Genomic DNA, 19,907 nt, shown 5'->3' with positions numbered 1-19,907 from the left:
ACGTTGCATCCCCTGGGCTGGATTCATCCAATGATTCCTTTGGGAAGTGTATTATAAGCCACTGTATCCTCTCCTGAGACAATCTGGCCCACAACGTTACTGGTCCGTGATATAATGGATGCTGGCAGTGGTGTGGAGTCGACGTCCGAGCTGATCCGACACATGTTGTATCGGGAACAGATTTGGGAATGTTACTAGTCACGTAAGTACCTGAGCACAACACAGGCAGTTCATAGATACATGTGTCATGCCTGGAAGAGTTGTGACCTAGTGAAAGAGACACCACGATATGGTCGCTTGAGAGGTAACGCATGAGGACGCAGGATGTCCGTGACGTGTCGTTGTGTCATCAGAGTTGATCTGAGGTCATACTCGATGGTCCGCTCACCATAACACCAGGAGTAACACCGCGCCGGCCACTGCGGCCGTGCGGTTCTAGGCGCTTCAGTGCTAGGCTGTTGCTACGGCCGCAGGTTCGAATCCTGCCTCGGGCAGAGAGGTTAGTTCGGTTTAAGTAGTTCTAAGTCTAGGGGACTGATGAGCTCAGATGTTAAGTCCCATAGTGCTTAGAGTCATTTGAACCCAGTAACACCGCTGTGCCTCTGGCAAAACATTGGAAGAATCGGATCTCCTCCCAGATCTCCGGAATACTCGTCGACGACAGTCATCCGGTGTAGTGCAAAACCACGAATCTTCGCTAAACGTAGTGCGACACTATTCATCAGCAGCACGGCACCACTCCAAACGCCGTGTTAACGGCAGCCTAGTGAAGGGACTGTGATTTCCTAGTCTGGGTGCTGCTAGTCATCGACCAGTGTGGGATGATGCAGAATGTTGCAGGGAGTCCACTACTTGTTCTCGGGTGGTAGGAGCAGATATGAAAGGGTTAGGAAGTGTCTGGTGCACAGTACGATGGTCCTCCCCTGTGGTTGTCAGCCATGGTTGACCATAAACTTGACGACGAGTACGCCTGCCCTCACGCTTCCATGCAATCCATCATCGGACCACTGTTGTGGTATCATCCAAAGATAGCAGTGCCACACCAAAGTCAGCAAAGCGCATCGACACCACAGATACCAGCGATGTCTCGCTGCAGTCCGCAACGGCAAATGGGAGGCGCTCATGAAGACATGCCCTCTCTCTCAGCACCGCAGCGCCATAGCAGAGAGGTCGATATACAACCGAGCGTCGACTCATTCTTCTCCAATCCGTGATCACCGATGAAGCAGTCAGGATCATCTAGTTAGGACACTTGTGCTATTCAAGTCTCAGATGGAACTGTACTTTTGTGAATGTTGTACTTCAAGTGAAGAGTTTGTAATTGCGCGCATACAGTGATGCTTTACTGTTCAAAGACAGTTGTAAATATTCGGCACACTCCTGCGGCAATGGATTGTGTATAATTAAGTACATCTTTATAGCACTCTTCTAATAAAGTGAACTAATGTTTTGTATATTGTAGTTCCAATCAGCCATCTCCCAGAGCAATCAAAGAACCTGTAGTTGTGACTGGACAATTGTAGTTTCGTCAGGTCATAACAATTGTTAAATCCAAGTTCCTCACAGATCTGGGGGGCTGATTACCTCACCTTTAAGCGCCCATAGGCTCCAAACACACACACACACAAGTCTGAGTATTGCACATTTCGACCAGCCAGCCAAATTATAACCCACAGTTAGGTCCCTTTCAGACTCTGTCATGTAGTGATAGCGTTGTCTCACACTACTACACAACATCCCTGTATCCTTCACAGAGACCACTCAACGTCTGACGCTATTCACGTTGCTTAGATATCCCACCAGGTCTGGTAATAACACTAAGCACTAACTATACTGATGCTCTCTAGTGGTCGTTCTATCACAGAGAATTGGAGCTCTAACTGTTTACATACCCATCGATGATTTGTATCTGTGAAGTAACATTACAGCTGACCTTGCCTTCTGATTGCTTTACTTATTTTTGAGGTAGTGTAATCTAAAAATATTGTTTAGTTGAGTGAGCTGTCACTGCCATTCTTGGCGGTAAGCTGTATACGTTTCCCTATATCGATTGGGCAGTATCCGGAACCAGTGGCCTTGCTTTAGAGATTCTTAGGTACGGGACTACACTATAAAGTTGGAGGATCGAAGTGTGGGAACGTCAGAAAGGAACGTGGTATATTCATTAATGAGCATTAGTTCGCTGTTTCAGAGTACTCCGCTTACGACACCGTACCCTCTGTATAAGGTTGGATGGCCTGTTGCAGCAGAACACGGGACTTACCGCGTAGGCGAGCGTCGTAGGCCCGCCGCAAGACGTCAGGGCCGACGAAGTACCGGGGCCACAGCTCGTAGGGCGCGGGCAGCACCACGTCGCTGGTGTCGTTTCGGCGCAGCACCGCCACCGTGAACGCGTACGAGAACAACGCCTCGCTCAGCCGCTGCTTGGCCCACGTGGCGGCCTGCCAAACACGACAAGGTAACCAAGCTGCACTTAGCGGGCAACAGTAGCAACAGCGTGCCTCGATCAAACGCTTACAATTGATCCAGATCCTGATTGTTTAACAGTCTCTTTTTTGTTTTTCTTTTTTTTATTGAAGATTAAAAATCCTACAAATCGAGATTATATAGGGTGGTCCATTGATAGTGACCGGGCCAAATATCTCACGAAATAAGCATCAAACGAAAAAACTACAAAGAACGACACTCGTCTAGCTTGAAGGGGAAACCAGATGGCGCTATGGTTGGCCCGCTAGATGGTGCTGCCATAGGTCAAACGGATATCAACTGCGTTTTTTTTAAATAGGAACCCCCAACTTTATTACGTATTCGTGTAGTACGTAAAGAAATTAGAATGTTTTATTTGGGCCACTTTTTTCGCTTTGTGACAGATGGCGCTGTAATAGTCACAAATGTATAAGTACGTGGTATCCCGTAATATTCCGCCAGTGCGGACGGTATTTGCTTCGAGATGCATTACCCGTGTTGAAATGGATCGTTTACCGATTGCGGAAAAGGTCGATATCGTGTTGATGTATGGCTATTGTGATCAAAATGCCCAACGGGAGTGTGATACGTACGCTGCTCTGTATCCTGGACGATATCATCCAAGTGTCCGGAGCGTTCTCCGGATAGTTACGTTATTTAAGGAAACAGGAAGTGTTCAGCCACATGTGAAACGTCAACCACGATCTGCAACAAATGATGATGCACAAGTAAATGTTTTAGCTGCTGTCGCGGCTAATCCGCACATTAGTAGCAGACAAATTGCGCGAGAATCGGGAATCTCAAAAATGTAGGTGTTGAGAATGCTACATCAACATCGATTGCACCCTACCATATTTCTATGCACCAGGTGTGGTGTCACCGCCAGACACCACACTTGCTAGGTGGTAGCCTTTAAATCGGCCGCGGTCCGTTAGTATACGTCGGACCCGCGTGTCGCCACTATCAGTGATTGCAGACCGAGCGCCGCCACACGGCGGGTCTAGAGCCTTCCTAGCACTCGCCCCAGTTGTACAGCCGACTTTGCTAGCGATGGTTCACTGACAAATTACGCTCTCATTTGCCGAGACGATAGTTAGCATAGCCTTCAGCTACGTCATTTGCTACGACCTAGCAAGGCGCCATTATCATTTGCTATTTATCTTGTGATGCATGTACCGTTAGACCGATGTTTACCAATTATGGATTAAAGTTAAGTATTCCCGAAGCTACGTACTTTTTTTACTAGACTCAACTCCTTTAACTGTTCCAGACCTCACGCCAGCCTGCGTGAGCTTAAACGCGTGCCTCTCGGCTATCTCCTAGTGGCTTGGCTGTCTTGCCAAGTCACAACACCAGGAATTGAACGTCGTGTACAGTTCTGCCACTGGGCACAAGAGAAATTACGGGACGATGACAGTCTTTTTGCACGCGTTCTATTTAGCGATGAAGCGTCATTCACCAACAGCGGTAACGTAAACCGGCATAATATGCACTATTGGGCAACGGAAAATCCACGATGGCTGTGACAAGTAGAACATCAGCGACCTTGGCGTGTTAATGTATGGTGCGGCATTATGGGAGGAAGGATAATTGGCCCCCATTTTATGGATGGCAATCTAAATGGTGCAATGCATGCTGATTTCCTACGTAATGTTCTACCGATGTTACTACAAGATGTTTCACTGCATGACAGTATGGCGATGTACTTCCAATATGATGGATGTCCGGCACATAGCTCGCGTGCGGTTGAAGCGGTATTGAATAGCATATTTCATTGCAGGTGGATTGGCCCGCACTTTCACCGGGTCTGACGTCCCCGGATTTCTTTCTGTGGGGAAAGTTGAAGGATATTTGCTATCGTGATCCACCGACAACGCCTGATAACATGCGTCAGCGCAGTGTCAATGCATGTGCGTACATTACGGAAGGCGAGCTACTCGCTGTTGAGAGGAATGTCGTTACACGTATTCCCAAATGCACTGAGGTTGACGGACTTCATTTTGAACATTTATTCCATTAATGTGGTATTTACAGGTAATCACGCTCTAACAGCATGCGTTCTCAGAAATGTTAAGTTCACAAAGGTACATGTATCACATTGGAACAACCGAAATAAAATGTTCAAACGTACCTACGTTCTGTATTTTAATTTAAAAAACCTCCCTGTTACCTACTGTTCGTCTAAAATTGTGAGGCATATGTTTGTGACTATTACAGCCCCATCTATCACAAAGCGAAAAATGTGGTCCAACTAACTGATTCATATTTCTTTACGTACTACACGAATATGTAATAAAAATGGGGGTTCCTATTTTTAAAGACGCAGTTGATATCCGTTTCACCTATGGCAGCACCATCTACCGGGCCAATCATAGCGCCATCTGGTTTCCCCCTTCAAGCTAGACAAGTTTCGTTCTTTGTAGTTTTTTCGTTTGACGCTTATTTCGTGAGATATTTGGCCCGTTCACGATCAATGGACCACCCTGCATATTACTTGTTTTCTATATTGATCGTCTACTGCAAGACTATCTTCATATACCACGTTGCAATAACGTATTGCTGTGAGACAACACAAATAATAATCAAATGAGACAGTTACTAACCTTTAACGATTTGATTCCCAAGTTTTATGACCTTCGTTCGAGTTGATTGTATGTGAACGATATGCCAAATTATTCCACTTATACATTCAGTGTGAATGTTGTCACTCAAAATTTTAGGACAATGTGTTTCGCTGTTATAGGAGTTACACTATTCAAGAATGTTTTTTATGCTCTGAAGATGGCTCATGTGTAGCTGAAACTGATAATCACAATAACATTTGTTTGGATTCGTTGAGAATTTTTAACGCTTAATATATAGGATGTTCATTTTGACTGAAGACATTGAAATATCTCGGATCAAGAAAAGTTATAATTTCAGTTTGTTTGTCTCGGAGGGGATATCCAATGATACCACGCTCGGTCCTCCACCCTATCCCATGCGTGCGTGGCGGAAGTCAACTTTGAAATCTTCAGTGGGAACCCCGCTTTTTTTTTTTTATTGCAGATTACGATTCTGACCGGAGTTCGAGGCGGACGCTGCTCTATTTTTCCAATTAGAGTAAGCGTTCAAACGTAGTACCGCCAACTTCAATACATTTAGTGACACGATTTTCAAATGACCGTGTACAGGACAGAAGCATATCTGCGGCAATGCTAGAACAGGCGTTTCTCTTGCGGTCGACCATGCCTTTATGTCCTTTTGTCACTTGCTGGTACACCTTATCTTTTAAATATCCCCACAGAAAGAAATCCGGCGACCTAGAGGACCAATTAATAGGGTCACCTCTGCCGATCCACTGACCAGTGCAAAGGTGATCTAATTCCTCCAGTGCTTCGGTTGTGTAATCTAATGGGCAACCGTCATGTTGAAACCACGTACGTTGTCGAATGTCCATGACAACATCTTGCAGTAGTACCGATAGTTCCTCCTCCAAAAAGTCCGATATTTACCTCCACTCAACGTGCCGTCGATAAAATACAGACCAATGAGTTTGTTCCCCATGATGCCACATCCATACGTTAACCGACCAAGGACGTTGATAGTCAACTTGACGTAACCAGTGGGAATTGCCTACCCTCCAGTAATGCAGGTTATATCGGTTAACGCTACTAAGGTTTGTGAATGTAGACTCATCGGGAAATAGTACCTCGACGAAGAACCTGGGGGTCTTATTTGTTGACGTGCTCGTTCACAAAACACTACCAGGTTACGTAAATCGGCGCCATGAAGTTCTTGATGCAGTGACACGTGGTATGGATGATACTTATGACGATGAAGTATTGTGATAATTGTACCTACGGACATAGCAGAATCGCGATGTTATTGCCGGGCGCTTATCTTTGAGTTCCGGTGCACTGTCGCTAGTACAGCTATTTCATTAGCTTCTTCTGTAACACGTTTGCTTCGTTTCCTTTTGCCGGTCTGTACACAGCCATGAGACGTAAAGGCGTTCACAACCTTGTAAAAGAACGAACGAGAGCGATCTTTCTCTGGAAAACTCTCGGCATACAAGCCAACAGCAGCTTCAGCATTTCTCTTACATTCTCCGTAAATTTTCGGTTTTTTCTTCTGTGGTTGCAACATTCATCCTCCACTCGCACGTCTGTTCTCCAAATGATAGGTACGTGTGCAAGCAATAAACACTGTGGAAGTACTGTAACGTTTGGAGCCCCTATGTGTTTTACGTCTGCACGACGCATGAGCTGCCGCCGAAGTGCTCGTGGTACTTCATTAAACTACCACGGTGGCGCGTCGAGTAGTCCTCTGTTCGATGTGTCTGAGGAATACAGCATTGCGACTTGGGTTTCCAATTACAAGTTATGAAATACTGGCCTGTTCTATCCTCGCAGCACGCAGGTAGGGTTCCATGTTCCATTGGATATTCAAGGGCCTTTGAGTAGCATGTCGTTAATTACGATTGTATACCCATTTCTATTCCTCCGATTACAGAACCATTTGTGGCGAAATGAAGATAATGCTTCATACATAACGTATGTAGATTTTGTCATAGAATGGTAATGTGATAGGTCTAGTGTGGTATCGTTAGACGTCCCCCTCCGCCACAAACAAATTGGAATAATAACTTCTTTTGATCCGATGTGTAGTTTTCGATATATTTCAATGTCTTCAGTTAAAATGAACGTAGTATAAGAGCTACTAGTCTGTCAGTATGATATGAGACGAAGAAGTGTAAATTTCTATTCTGCAGCCAGTTAACGTCTGATATTACCGTAGGTGAACACACCTATCGTTTTCAAGGCACAATTAAAACTAGGGCTGGGCAACCATACCCGCATTCTAACTAGCTCGAGATTTCGCGATTCACCGCAGAGCTCGATATGGTATTGTTCGGAGCATTATGCAACATTTGGCTTGAGTACCGTAAGTGCAAGCGATCACTAGAGACTAGGAACTAGCTCTGGTATCGTCCAGAGATAGCAGTTCCGCACCAAAATCGGCAACACATATCGATACCACACACGTTAATGAGATATCGCTGTAATCTGCAACGACTCATGGGAGGCGCTTCGGAAGAACACGCCTTCCCTATCAGCAGTGCCCTCTCACTGCAGGTCAATAGAGAGTCGAGCGTGGAAAGCGCTCTGCCCAGTTCGAGACCACAGTTACGGCAGTCAACATCATCATGTAAAACAGTAACAGTAAAAAGTTTCTGATGAACTTGTACTTTAACAAAGGTTGAGCATTGTCTCTCAAGAGATGAGTTTGTTAATCTGTACATCATGTGATGTTTTCACAGTAAACGATAGTTGTAAATTACCACGCAATCCTGTGGCAAAGAACTGTGCCAAAGTTAGGTAACTCCATTTATGTATTAAAGTGAAATAATATTTCATGTGTTCTAGTTTTATGAGCCTTCTCCCAGAGCAATCACAGAACCCACATTTGTGGCCATACGAATGTAGTTCCGTCTGGTTACAACACTAAGCACAAGAATAAGCTCTAACTCTTTTTGTATTCACTGCATCCTCTATGAAGTTGATGAATGAAGTTTATTCGAAAACAAACAAAACGAATCGAAGTGAATTAATAGACGATATTGTACTTGACCAAACGCAAACTCGAGAGAAGCACAGATACATTATCTTACCTTATTAGAGACAATTATTGGATAAACTCCAACGTGCCCCAAAAAAAGCTAAAACTCGGATTCAGGTCGCAGAACACAATATGTCCTTCATTAGAACCATTCACAAAATTTTCTCGATCAGCAGTTTATAAACTAACATGTAAAAATTGTGAAAAGATCCATATAATATCCAAAATGAGCAAACAGACCTAAGAAGCAGGAATTTTATCTAATTTTTGCAGGTGTCCTCGTTCAGAGATAAAATGACCTCCTAAACTAAAAATAGCAGATATTATACAATTATATTTTTATATCTATTATTAATGAACGAAACAAAGTAATTAAATATGTCGGTTAAATCAGAGTAAACAATATGCATGAACCGTAATCTCTGACGGCAGAATACAACGCTGGTATTTTAAAGCAAGTTAGCACATAACATAACGAGGACATGCTGAAAACCAGCTAAAAAAAGGTAAAATCTCCAAAAACATCTACAGAAATTATATGAAGGCAAAATAATAAATTATACGTTAGTAATGGACAACCTAACACACAACTGCCACAAGTGCAAAAGCATATAGTGTTTTATTATCAGGTATCTTTTGCAGAACCGCTGAAATTGAGCGTGTAGCTCGATACCGTTTCGTCCAGAATAGAAATAAATGAGCAGCGAAACTCCTGTGGTATTTGAATAAATTTGCAATAAGAGTGCTCATACATTGTGTGTAGTTATATAAACGGCTATGGTGAATTTTTAAGTAAAACTAACGAAGACGGAAATGTCCTCCAAAAACCATTACTCGACTCTGAACCCAATACAATATTTTCTTTGTTTATTGGAGATTATGATGATTTACCCAGTGAGTTAAAAGTGCACATTTATATTCTCGTTCACATATTAGAATAATACTTTGAAAGGTTACCAGAGTTTAATCAGCTTGAAAAGAAGGTGGTAACATCCAAATTTAGTTGCAACAGGGCCCACATCGTTAATAAACTTCTTGATAGAGATAAGTTTCTTCTAACGGTAGTTATTTACTTCCATTTTACGTTCTACGAAGTTTCACCTGTGTTGTCATTCTCAAGTAACTGCATACATGCCACAAAACCGTAATCAAACTGCCAGTTACAAAGCAACCATTGGTTAGAGCCACCAGAACAAAATCATATTAAAAACAGAAAAAAGTGCTCTTAACAATGTTTCACCCTTTGACTACATACGTTTTAGTTACAGGCATTTTCATGATATTCCGTTGCTGATCAGACATGAAGTAAAATAAATAAAATCAAACACTATGCAAGCACAAGCAAAACAATAATAAGTAAGCAATAGTTGAAAATGTTATATAAAAAAAGGGTTTATCACATCATCGGGCTTGAAGACTGTAGCCAAAATAATCGTTACAGTACAAACAAAAGCAAACAACATTATCCATTACAATAAAAAAAATTGTTCAAATGGCTCTGAGCACTATGGGACTTAACTTCTGAGGTCATCAGTCCCCTAGAACTTAGAACTACTTAAACCTAATTAACCTAAGGACATCACACACATCCATGCCCGAGGCAGGATTCGAACCTGCGACCGTAGCGGTCGCGCGGTTCCAGACTGTAGCGCCTAGAACCGCTCGGCCACTCCGGCCGGCCCATTACAATCGTCAGATAGCACTGAACTGTGTGCAGCGACACTTGATGGTAAACAAGTCAAAGACAAACCTATGTAGATAGGTACACTCTACGTGTTCTTTATGCTACCTAAGATATTAAAATAAGTGTTAAGAGGGGAAGTAGAAAACAATTATTTTCTCTTTTCAAACGATGAAACGGCAACCGCTGCGAATTTCATCATTCGAAACGTATCACCACAGCTGTAGTTGCCCATCTACATCTACATCCATATGTGTACTCTGTAAATCACTGTGGCCCCCCTGCGGGTCCGGGGGTTAGAATAGGCCCGAGGTATTCCTGCCTGTCGTAAGAGGCGACTAATAGGAGTCTCACACGTTTCGTTCTTTGTGTGATGGTCCCCTGAAGTGTTTGACCTCCATTTTTCAAAATTTTCCCGAAGAGCGAGCCAACTGGGGAAGGCGCCTTACGTGGTACAACATGTCCATTGTGCATTGAGATCTTTAGCTCACTTTCTCGTCGTTGCGTTGCAGTCCCACCCATTCCCCATCTCCGAGCGAGGACACCTTCCTGGGTGCGTTTTCCACCATGCACCACGCAGTGTCACTTTGTGCCGACGATGACCATGGACTTCTTTGCACCTCATATCCAGTACAGTATCCAGTCGATTGTGGTGGGGCCGCCATGTTTCCTGATGGTTGTAGCCCCTTGACAACACAGGGATCGCTCTGCTGATGCCTGCGCCGTTAACTCCCCATGTATGCGTTTGCTGCGGCTAGTTGGCGCCCGTGGGGAGGGCCACTGGTCGGAGTGGGTGGCATCAGGGCGGATGACACGCCATGAAGCGTAGTACATCATCTCTTGCTGGTGGTCTGCCGCCAGCAGTCTCTAAGTGGGCAAAGTCTAACTCCAATGCTAAGAAATATGACCCCAAGTCATTCCCTTCCCTGGCCACACCATTGGAGGAACGCCAGCCTAAGGATGGCAGTGAAGGTTATTCGCCATGGTACCTGGTATGTACGAGAGTTGATGGGGAATCTTTTATGTCCATGAAGCCTCAGTTTTTTGTGGAGCATTTGGAGGACAAGTTTGGGGAGGTGGAGGGCTTGTCCAAAATGCGCTCTGGGTCAGTTTTGATAAAAACAGCATCCTCCGCCCAGTCATGGGCATTACTTGATTGTGGCAAGTTGCGGGATGTTTCTGTTCCCATCATGCCTCATAAGAGCTTAAATATGGTCCAGGGTGTTATATCCCACAGACACCTTCTTTTGCAGTCTGACGACGAGCTCCGCGCCAATTTAGAGCGGGCGAGGTGCTCATTTCGTCCGGCGCTTCCATCAGGATCCATGGGATAACCAGGTTGCCATCGGTGCCTTCGTCTTGGCCTTCGAGGGTGGCACATTGCCCGAGATGGCCAAGGTGATGGTCTTAACGCTGTGATGTCAAGCCATATACCCCTCCCCCGATGCAGTGCTTTAAGTGCTGCAAGTTCGGCCATATGTCTTCCCACTGTACCGTATGACCATATGGACCAGGTGCCTCCCACCGTGATAGTGCACAGTGAACCTATGATTACTAAGCCGTCCCCCGCCGTAGAACAGTCTGCACTTCCGAGTTTCCAGTCCTTGTTGCCGGTCGGGTGCGCCGACCCGGTGGAGGTCGGCCATTCCGTTCCTCCCATAGTTGTAGAAGCTCAGACACCTCATGTTGACGTGCACCCTGGAGTAGGTTTCCCCTCGGTCCGAATGGCAGTGGGCTGGTGGGCATGCCTCGGCTGCAGTCAGTCATCATTGGGTCCCCCACCCAGCGGTCGTAAGCCATATTCAATGGCCGTTCGCAGATTTACGGGGGAGGAATGTGGTATCAATGTTCGATACAACACTTGTTAGGGGCGGCAGTTATCGACTGCGGTCCGTACTAGTATCGCTGGACCCGCGAGTCGAGACTAGCACCGCTTCGCGGCTTGCAAGTCTCTAGCGTGCGCTCGGCCACTCTCGCTCGGGACGTCAAGTAGGGAAGTAGTATAGCCTTCAGCTGATAGGAAGCAGCCTCTAAAAAGGCACTTAGTTAAAGTATGGCCTCTATAGCTCTCTGATTGTAATTATATTCGTCCTGACTATGAAGACTCCTGTAGCACCAGTTAAGTACAATATATTATTTTTTACCAACGACTTCTAATTATTTTAGTCGTTGTAGACCAGACCATGCAGCCAGCTCCTTATCGACTTCACTGATAAACCTGCTGTATATGGAAAGAAGAGATTTGTATGTTTCTATTTAGCATTGGCCATCAGTCATTCACACTGGCGACGATTCGTTCGTCCTCATAACAGAAACATCGTGAGTTGTCGCAGTCCATACTCATGCCGAAAACGACGTTGTACCAATGTAACAGACCTTAGCTCCGCGGGAGGAAGCGCACAGATCACCTTCTGCTGTGGAGTCCACGTTACTGATGCACGTTTACGTGAACAAAGCAGTTTTGCGCATGCGCACGCAATACCAACTGCTGCAGGGAAACATAGAAAACATTTTGAGTTATCATATTTGTAGTAGCATCCCGCCGACAAATATCTCAATTACATCTCAAGTTATTACATTTTATATTATGTGTTTAGCCCGGACACCCTGTATAGTCTTAGATCCCTCACTCCATACCGTTTGTTGAAATTCTGTAAGTAGGCTTTCGCGGAGCAGTCAGCGTCAGTCGTCAATGTTATATAAAGCACAAATGTACATCGCAACTGATGCTATAGTATGAAATACTATTTTTGTGGTAGTCATTGTTCGAAAATACATAATATATCCTGACACATACACAGGTTTAGATACAATCAACAACAAAAAACGACATTTAAATTTAGCATAAAACGTTAAAATCTAAAATTTCGAAGCCAACGTGTCTGACGTACATGATCTCACCGATTCAGAAATAAAATGCCAGGAATCATCTTATATCGTAAAGAACGTGCCAACCGTAAAGAATTCGCACTTAGCTGGTTTCGTGGAAGGGTCTAGCTGAGCTTGCCAAAGGTGAACACTGTATTACCAGTTTAGCTCACCAAAAACATAGCGAAAACCATGCAACACAACAGAGATTGTCTTCAGCATGAGACAGCTGACGATGTGATCTTGAGCATCATCCTCAGGGGCAAGATTAAGAAAGAAGTCGTTCGAAGAACAAAAATAATACACATACTTGAGGGAATTACTAGAATGAAACAGCAATCAGCTGGCCATTTAGTGAGGTAAGATCTCAACACATGAATTAGTGTTTCATTGGAGACCTTGTGGACGTAAAAGAATTCTTGGGAAACCTCAGAAAATATGGCACAATAGTATCAAGAAGACCCCTGGAACACGGTGGTACCTGATGGCAGAGAAACGAGTGAAGTGGAAGAATATGGGTCCAGTTTTCTGGTGGATGTATTCATAATTGACTTCAGTAATTTTCTGTCACATAGAATTTCGTCACAATGCAACGGCATTATAAACTAGGAAAGCAGTAAAACAGATGTAACTGGAGAATAATTTTTCAACATGAACAAAGGTTTCATTGGATTGTAAGCATGAAAGCACGTTTTTATTACTTAGGAATTATGTGTCCACCCATTGTCTTACACCCCGTTTCTCTCTTCTCCTTACAGCAACTGATATAGTTTTTTCCTCAGATGAATTGCCTGTTGTACACCTTGGTGAAACGACCAACAGTAGTCTCCAATAACATTTTTATTCTACCGGTCTTTCCAGTACATTAGTGTCTTGATGAAAGTACTCACCTTGTTGCTCCATCACTGAAATTGTCAGGGAAAACTCTGCTTGACTGTTCAAAAAGTGAATCTTGAGGCTCATCAAACAACCTAATTTCCTGAATTTTTGCAGCACGTTTGCTACAGCGAAAATGTTATGTGTATCCTTCTTGTTGCCTAAGAACTATCCTTGACTCATAGTCATTCAAAAGTAGAAACGAACATCGTTTTTCGAATTTACGTCCAACAAACACTCATTCTTTCAATTTAGCTTCTGCCAGATGAAGGAACTTCTCTCAGAGATACCGGAAATATTCTAATCTAGAAGTACCTTAATGGGTAGATATGGTAATAGAACTTTTTTCTGTCATCAAGGTTCTTGAGAACAAAAAAGAACAGCCTGTGCACTTATCATAGCAGTTAGGTTACACACAATGTGCAAATCGTAGGTTTGCTAATTTAACCGAGGAGGCTGCAGGGAATGAGGTAAGCAAGCCCTACACCCACATGGACCACTGCAAGGTAACAGCCATGCGTGAAACAGCTCTGCCCCTCTCGCAGTGCTGGCACCTCAAATTGTACTTCATGTTTCCGTGAAAGTAGAAATCACGCACGGAGTGTAAAGATTACTTAAATGTTGTTCATAATTGAAACTCAATTTGTATTATGTATTGACATATTTAATAAATACCATAACTTCAACAATTGTATGGTTACAAAACAATAACACAGCAAAAACAATGGCAGCCTCACTCGGTACTATCAGCTAGGTAACGCTGGATGTGACTACAGACGAATGACTATCAACGGAAACCTTCTAAATCTACCTGCCCAGGTCTAGGGGGCCGATTGGTCAACTTACAGTTAACACACTGTACTAACTAGTCAACCACTGCCACCAGGATATCAACTTCACATTATTACTAATTGAAGATTATGTGAAATATATTTCATTATATAGCTAAAAATGTATTTTTCTAAATAATGAGAGCCAATTGTACAAAAGTGTGGTTGATATATATTTTTTGCAATCGCTTTAGGAGTCAGCACACTAAAAACCACAAGAATGAGCCACATGCATGAAAAAAGTGTTTTAATGGTTGGCTTTTGTGATAGCTAAACAGTTATCAGTTTCACATCATATAATACGACTGATTCCGTCAAAACTTGAGGGGTAGCTTAATCTTTAACTGTGGTCAGTTTTTGTGCTGTTAAGTTCTTCTCTTAACCATCACTGATCTAAACTGATAATCAGACTGCTGACTCACTGGTTGACCCTGGAAGTGATCGTCACCTTACTTACCGAATAGAAGGTGTCGAAGTCCTGCGCGCTCAGCAGTAGTTCCACCGTGACCCTCGCCAGCTCAATATCGCCTTGCTTGTGTATGGAGAAGGTCTGCCCGCGACCCACGAGGAAGCCTCTAGAATGCATGGCAGCCAACCGCTGCGCCAGCGCCGGCTCCTAAACTGGCAGACAAACAATCTGAGACGCCAGCGCTACCAGCGGTACTCTATGGAAGCGCATCACTGCAGGGAAGGGCGGGATGGCTTGGTACCTGGAACCTGTGTGCGTTCTCCTCCAGGCTGAAGGGTACCGTCAGATTGTCGCCCAGGTCGGACTGGCCCATGTGCAACAGGAGATCCAGAACCTTAGTCTGCTTTGACAGGAACTCCCTGTCCGCTGGAAAATGAGGGAGATCGATATTAATTTCTGTGCAGCCAGAGAAGGTCTACAGTTTGGCGCTGAGTTTGGTAAATGACCCTAACTGTTGACAAATGTGCTACGTTTTCTTCTTCTGGAATCCACTCTGTCCCACAATGCCACTGAGGTGACAAACGTCATGGGAAATCTAATATCATGTCGGACCTCCTATTATTCAACGTGTTGCACCAGCTTGGTGTGGCTTGGACTCAACAAGTTGAAAGTCCCCTGGAGAAACACTGATCCATGCCGCCTCTATAACCACTCACAATTGCGAAAGTGTTGCCGGTGCAGGATCTTGCGCACAAGGTGACCTCTCTCGACTATGTCCCATAAATGTTCGATGAGATTCGTGTCAGGTGATCTGAGTGGCCAAATCATTCGCTCTAAGTGTCTACAATGTTCTTCATACCATTCGAAAATAACTATGGCCTGATGACATGGCACATCAAATGTTCAAATGTATGGGAAATCTTATGGGACTTAACTGCTAAAGTCATCAGTCCCTAAGCTTACACACTACTTAACCTAAATTATCCTAAGGACAAACACACACACCCATGCCCGAGGGAGGACTCGAAACTCCGCCAGGACCAGCCGCACAGTCCAAGACTGCTGCACCTTAGACTGCTCGACTAATCCTGACGTGTCGCATCGTCATCCATAGAAATACTATAGTTGTTTGTGAACATGAAGTCCATTAATGGCTGCAGTTGGTCTCCTAGTGGCCAAACAGAATGATTTTGAGTCAATGATCGATTCATTTGGACCAGAGGATCCAGTTCATTCCATGTAAATACAGCATACACCGTTATGGAGTCACCACCAGCGTGCACAGTGCCTTGTTGACAACTTGGGACCATGGCTTCATGGGGTTTGCGTCACACTCGAATCCTAAGACCAGCTCTTACCACTCGAAATCGGGTATCATGTGACGATTTTTCAGTCGTCTAGGGTCCAGCTAATATAGTCACGAGAACAGGAGAGGCGCTGCAGGCGATATCCTGCAGTTGACAAAGGCACTCGCGTCGGTCGTCTGCTGCCATAGCCCATTAACGTCAAATTTAGCCGCACTGTCCGAAAAGATACCTTCGTCATTAGTCCAACATTGATTTCCGCTGTTATTTCACGCAGTCTTGCTTGTTTGTTAGCACTGACAACTAAACAAAAATGCCGCTGATCGTGGTCGTTAAGTGAAGACCGTCGGTCACTGCCTTGACCGTGGTGAGACGTAATACCTAAAATTTGATATTCTGGGCACACTCTTGACACTGTGGATCTCGCAGTATTGAATTTCCTGCCGATATACGAAATGGAGTGTGCCATGCGTCTAGCTCCAATTATCATTCCGCGTTGAAAGCCTCTTAATTCTCGACATGCGGCCATAATCACGTTGGAAACCTTATCGCATGAATCACCTGAGTTCAAATGACTGCTCCATCAATGCACTGTCCTTACGTGATGCTAACGCAATCTTGATATTTGCATATTGCTAACGCACAACTTTTATCATCTCAGTGTATGGATCAACTATTTCTGAGGGATCGATAAATCGTCCGATATCAATACTGACTAAATACGGGTATTTTCGAAATGTCGGATTGATAGTAGTGCCAAGAACTACACCATTAACAGCTTAAGTCAAAGTTACCAAACTGGGATTCTAGTATTTCCTTGCCTGTTGGATATGTTGACGAAAATTTTATCCTTGTGTAAGTTTACTTTTAGTACACAAGGAACACATGTCTACAGATGAAGAACAGTATTAGTATTTAAAATGTTTCAAAACATTGGCAGCTATCTTTAAAATTAAAATTTAAAGATTAAAAACAGTCTTGATCCCAACTTTTTATTTTTATGGGAGTGACCAAGCCTGTTTAATAACCGTTCTCTCCTTGTAGTCGATCTTTCTGAAGAAGAGAAATTTGTTAACATCGAGTATAGATTTAAGTGTCAGGAAGTCGTTTCTGAAAGTATTTGTATGGCGTGTAGCCATGTATGGAAGTGAAACACGGACGATAACCAGTTTGGACAAGAAGAGAATAGAAGCTTTCGAACTGTGGTGCTACAGAAGAGTGCTGAAGATAAGGTGGGTAGATCACGTAACTAATGAGGAGGTATTGAATAGGATTGGGGAGAAGAGAAGTTTGTGGCACAACTTGACTAGAAGAAGGGATCGGTTGGTAGGACATGTTTGAGGCATCAAGGGATCACAAATTTAGCATTGGAGGGCAGCGTGGAGGGTAAAAATCGTAGAGAGAGACCAAGAGATGAATACACTAAGCAGATTCAGAAGGATGTAGGTTGCAGTAGGTACTGGGAGATGAAGAAGCTTGCACAGGATAGAGTAGCATGGAGAGCTGCATCAAACCAGTCTCAGGACTGAAGACCACAACAACAACAACTCTCCTTGTCGGATTAGCAGTAATTCCAGCGTCGAGGGTCGGCGCAACTTGCGCCACGGAATCCACCCACTGTCCGGGTATATTTATTTATTAGTTCTATATTTTGTTATATATATACTAACTATTATAACGATCCCTCTATCTGGTAATATGTTTTTTTCAGAGGCTGAAGATGGTACTTAAATAGAATCGAAACCGGTCACTCCAATAAAAATAAAAAGTTGCGATCAAGACTGTTTTTAATCTTTAAAAAGTATTAGTATTGACTGCTACTGGGTGCACGTAGCATTGCTGGAACTATTCAGGTATAGATTGCAAAACAGCATGCACAGAGGGCGTGCATGTGCAACTTATCACCATCCAATGGACTTTGAAGAAGGTCAAACATTGGCATGAGGGACATCGCAGGGTCATGGTGCATAGCACGTAAGCAATTGGCTGTAACAACATGACTACAGAAAGAGGTTTGAGGAGATGGACTCAGGCCAACAATATTGCAAGAAGAGTAGGCACCGGTATTTTAGGGAGGACTATATCGAGGAGATCGTAGGATTGTTCAATTCTATTTGTGGGCTAGACAGATGATAACAACTGAAATCTGTGCAGTGGTTACTGGCAGCACACCGCCATGAATTGGAGTAGATATGAGGCACCACTAATCAAGTTCTCTCTCTCTCTCTCTCTCTCTCTCTATATATATATATATATATATATATATATATATATACCTTTGAAAAGACGCTATCGTGTCTTCTAGCATCTCAGAAGCTATAAGAGATGCGTGATGCTGAGCGGCATTTGTGACAGCCTGGTGACGGATATTAGTATAGAAGTATGGATTAAACACGTTGACAATTTATGAGCGTTGTGCACAACAAGTCAGATAATAACTGCATAGCCGGCCGCCGTGGCCGAGCGGTTCTAGGCGCTTCAGTCCGGAACCACGTGGCTGCTAAGCTCGCAGGTTCGAATCCTGCCTCGGGTATGGATGTGTGTGATGTCTTTAGGTTAGTCAGGTTTAGGTAGTTGTAAGTGTAGCGGACTGATGACCACAGATATTAAATCCCATAGTGCTTAGAGCCATTTGGCCCACTGAATAACAGCGTTTTCATAAATATGATAAAGGTCAAAAGTAAAAAAATTGTAAATAGCTTATTCAAAGAAAAGTTAATGTTTCATGTTTCGCGTAATAATCTTTAAATCAATGTACATACAAAATATAAATGCGAAAGTATCTCTGTCTGTTATGCTTTCACGACTAACCTGCTGAACCGATTTTGATGAAATTTGCTATGGAGGTAGCTTAAATGCTGTAGAAGAGCTCAGGCAACTTTAGGAAGTGTGTGATACAAGATATTTATTAATTTTAAGAATATAGCGCGAACTATGGAACAATAATTATTCTTTAAAAAAGCTGTTTACTCTGTGACTTTTGACCTTTACATATTTGTGAAAATGCAGTTAATATTTGACATGTTCTACATATACGATTCAGCGTAATAAATATAATGCTCATACAATTCAAGACGTGCTTAATCCATACTTCTATACTAAAATCAATCACCAGGCTGATGCATTAAAATGCCGCACAGCATCATGCATCTATCACAGCTTCTGAGACGCTTGAAGACACAACAGCATCATTTAAATGCTGTACGAATTTTCTTCATTCGGGACTGGGTGTGTGTGTTTAGTCCTCACCCCCATTTTATCATCACCGACGCGAAGTCGCTGAAATGGCGTCAAATAAAAATACTTGCACCAAGAGGCTGAACACCCCGAACAGTTTCTCCAAACTTATAAAGCCATATGCATATTTCATTTCATTTTACAGCTGTGGTTAACAGCTGGAATACAGAGTGGTCCATTGATAGTGACCGGGCCAAATATCTCACGAAATAAGCGTCAAACGAAAAAACTACAAAGAACCTTGAAGTTGGAAACCAGATGGCGCTATGGTTGCCCCGCTAGATGGCGCTGCCATAGTCAAACGGATATCAACTGCGTTTTTTAAATAGGAACCCCCATTTTTATTACATATCCGTGCAGTACGTAAAGAAATTAGAATGTATTAGTTGGACCACTTTTTTCGCTTTGTGATAGATGGCGCATAGTCGCAAATGTATAAGTACGTGGTATCCCGTAACATTCCGCCAGTGCGGACGGTATTTGCTTCGTGATACATTACCTGTGTTGAAATGGACGTTTACCAATTGCGGAAAAGAACGATATCGTGTTGATGTAGGGCTACTGTGATCAAAATGCCCAACGGGCAGTCGGCTTTCAGCCGTGTTACCGTGCGGACGGGCTCGGCGCGCCGGGCA

The 19,907-nt window shown here is 43.6% G+C and overlaps 1 protein-coding gene across 5 annotated transcripts in view; it reads right to left on the bottom strand.

Moving 5' to 3' along the window:
* Positions 1-19,907, bottom strand: part of LOC124774923 (allergen Cr-PI-like) — a 164,406-nt gene that overhangs the window by 117,500 nt on the left and 26,999 nt on the right. For 2 of the 5 annotated variants that reach the window (XM_047249601.1, XM_047249600.1), the window contains exons 2-4: positions 15,033-15,157; positions 14,780-14,938; positions 2,264-2,441 (exon numbers count right to left, since the gene is read on the bottom strand). In XM_047249601.1, coding sequence (XP_047105557.1) covers positions 2,264-2,441; positions 14,780-14,938; positions 15,033-15,157 — 462 coding nt within the window. Of the gene's footprint in view, positions 1-2,263; positions 2,442-14,779; positions 14,960-15,032; positions 15,159-19,907 lie in introns of those variants that run through there. The other 3 variants (XM_047249602.1, XM_047249603.1, XM_047249604.1) reach the window with 3 other exon arrangements.

The sequence above is a fragment of the Schistocerca piceifrons genome, chromosome 2 (genome assembly GCF_021461385.2).
Source record: "Schistocerca piceifrons isolate TAMUIC-IGC-003096 chromosome 2, iqSchPice1.1, whole genome shotgun sequence".
Taxonomy (NCBI): domain Eukaryota; kingdom Metazoa; phylum Arthropoda; class Insecta; order Orthoptera; family Acrididae; genus Schistocerca; species Schistocerca piceifrons.
This window is presented reverse-complemented; position numbering and strand designations above follow the sequence as displayed.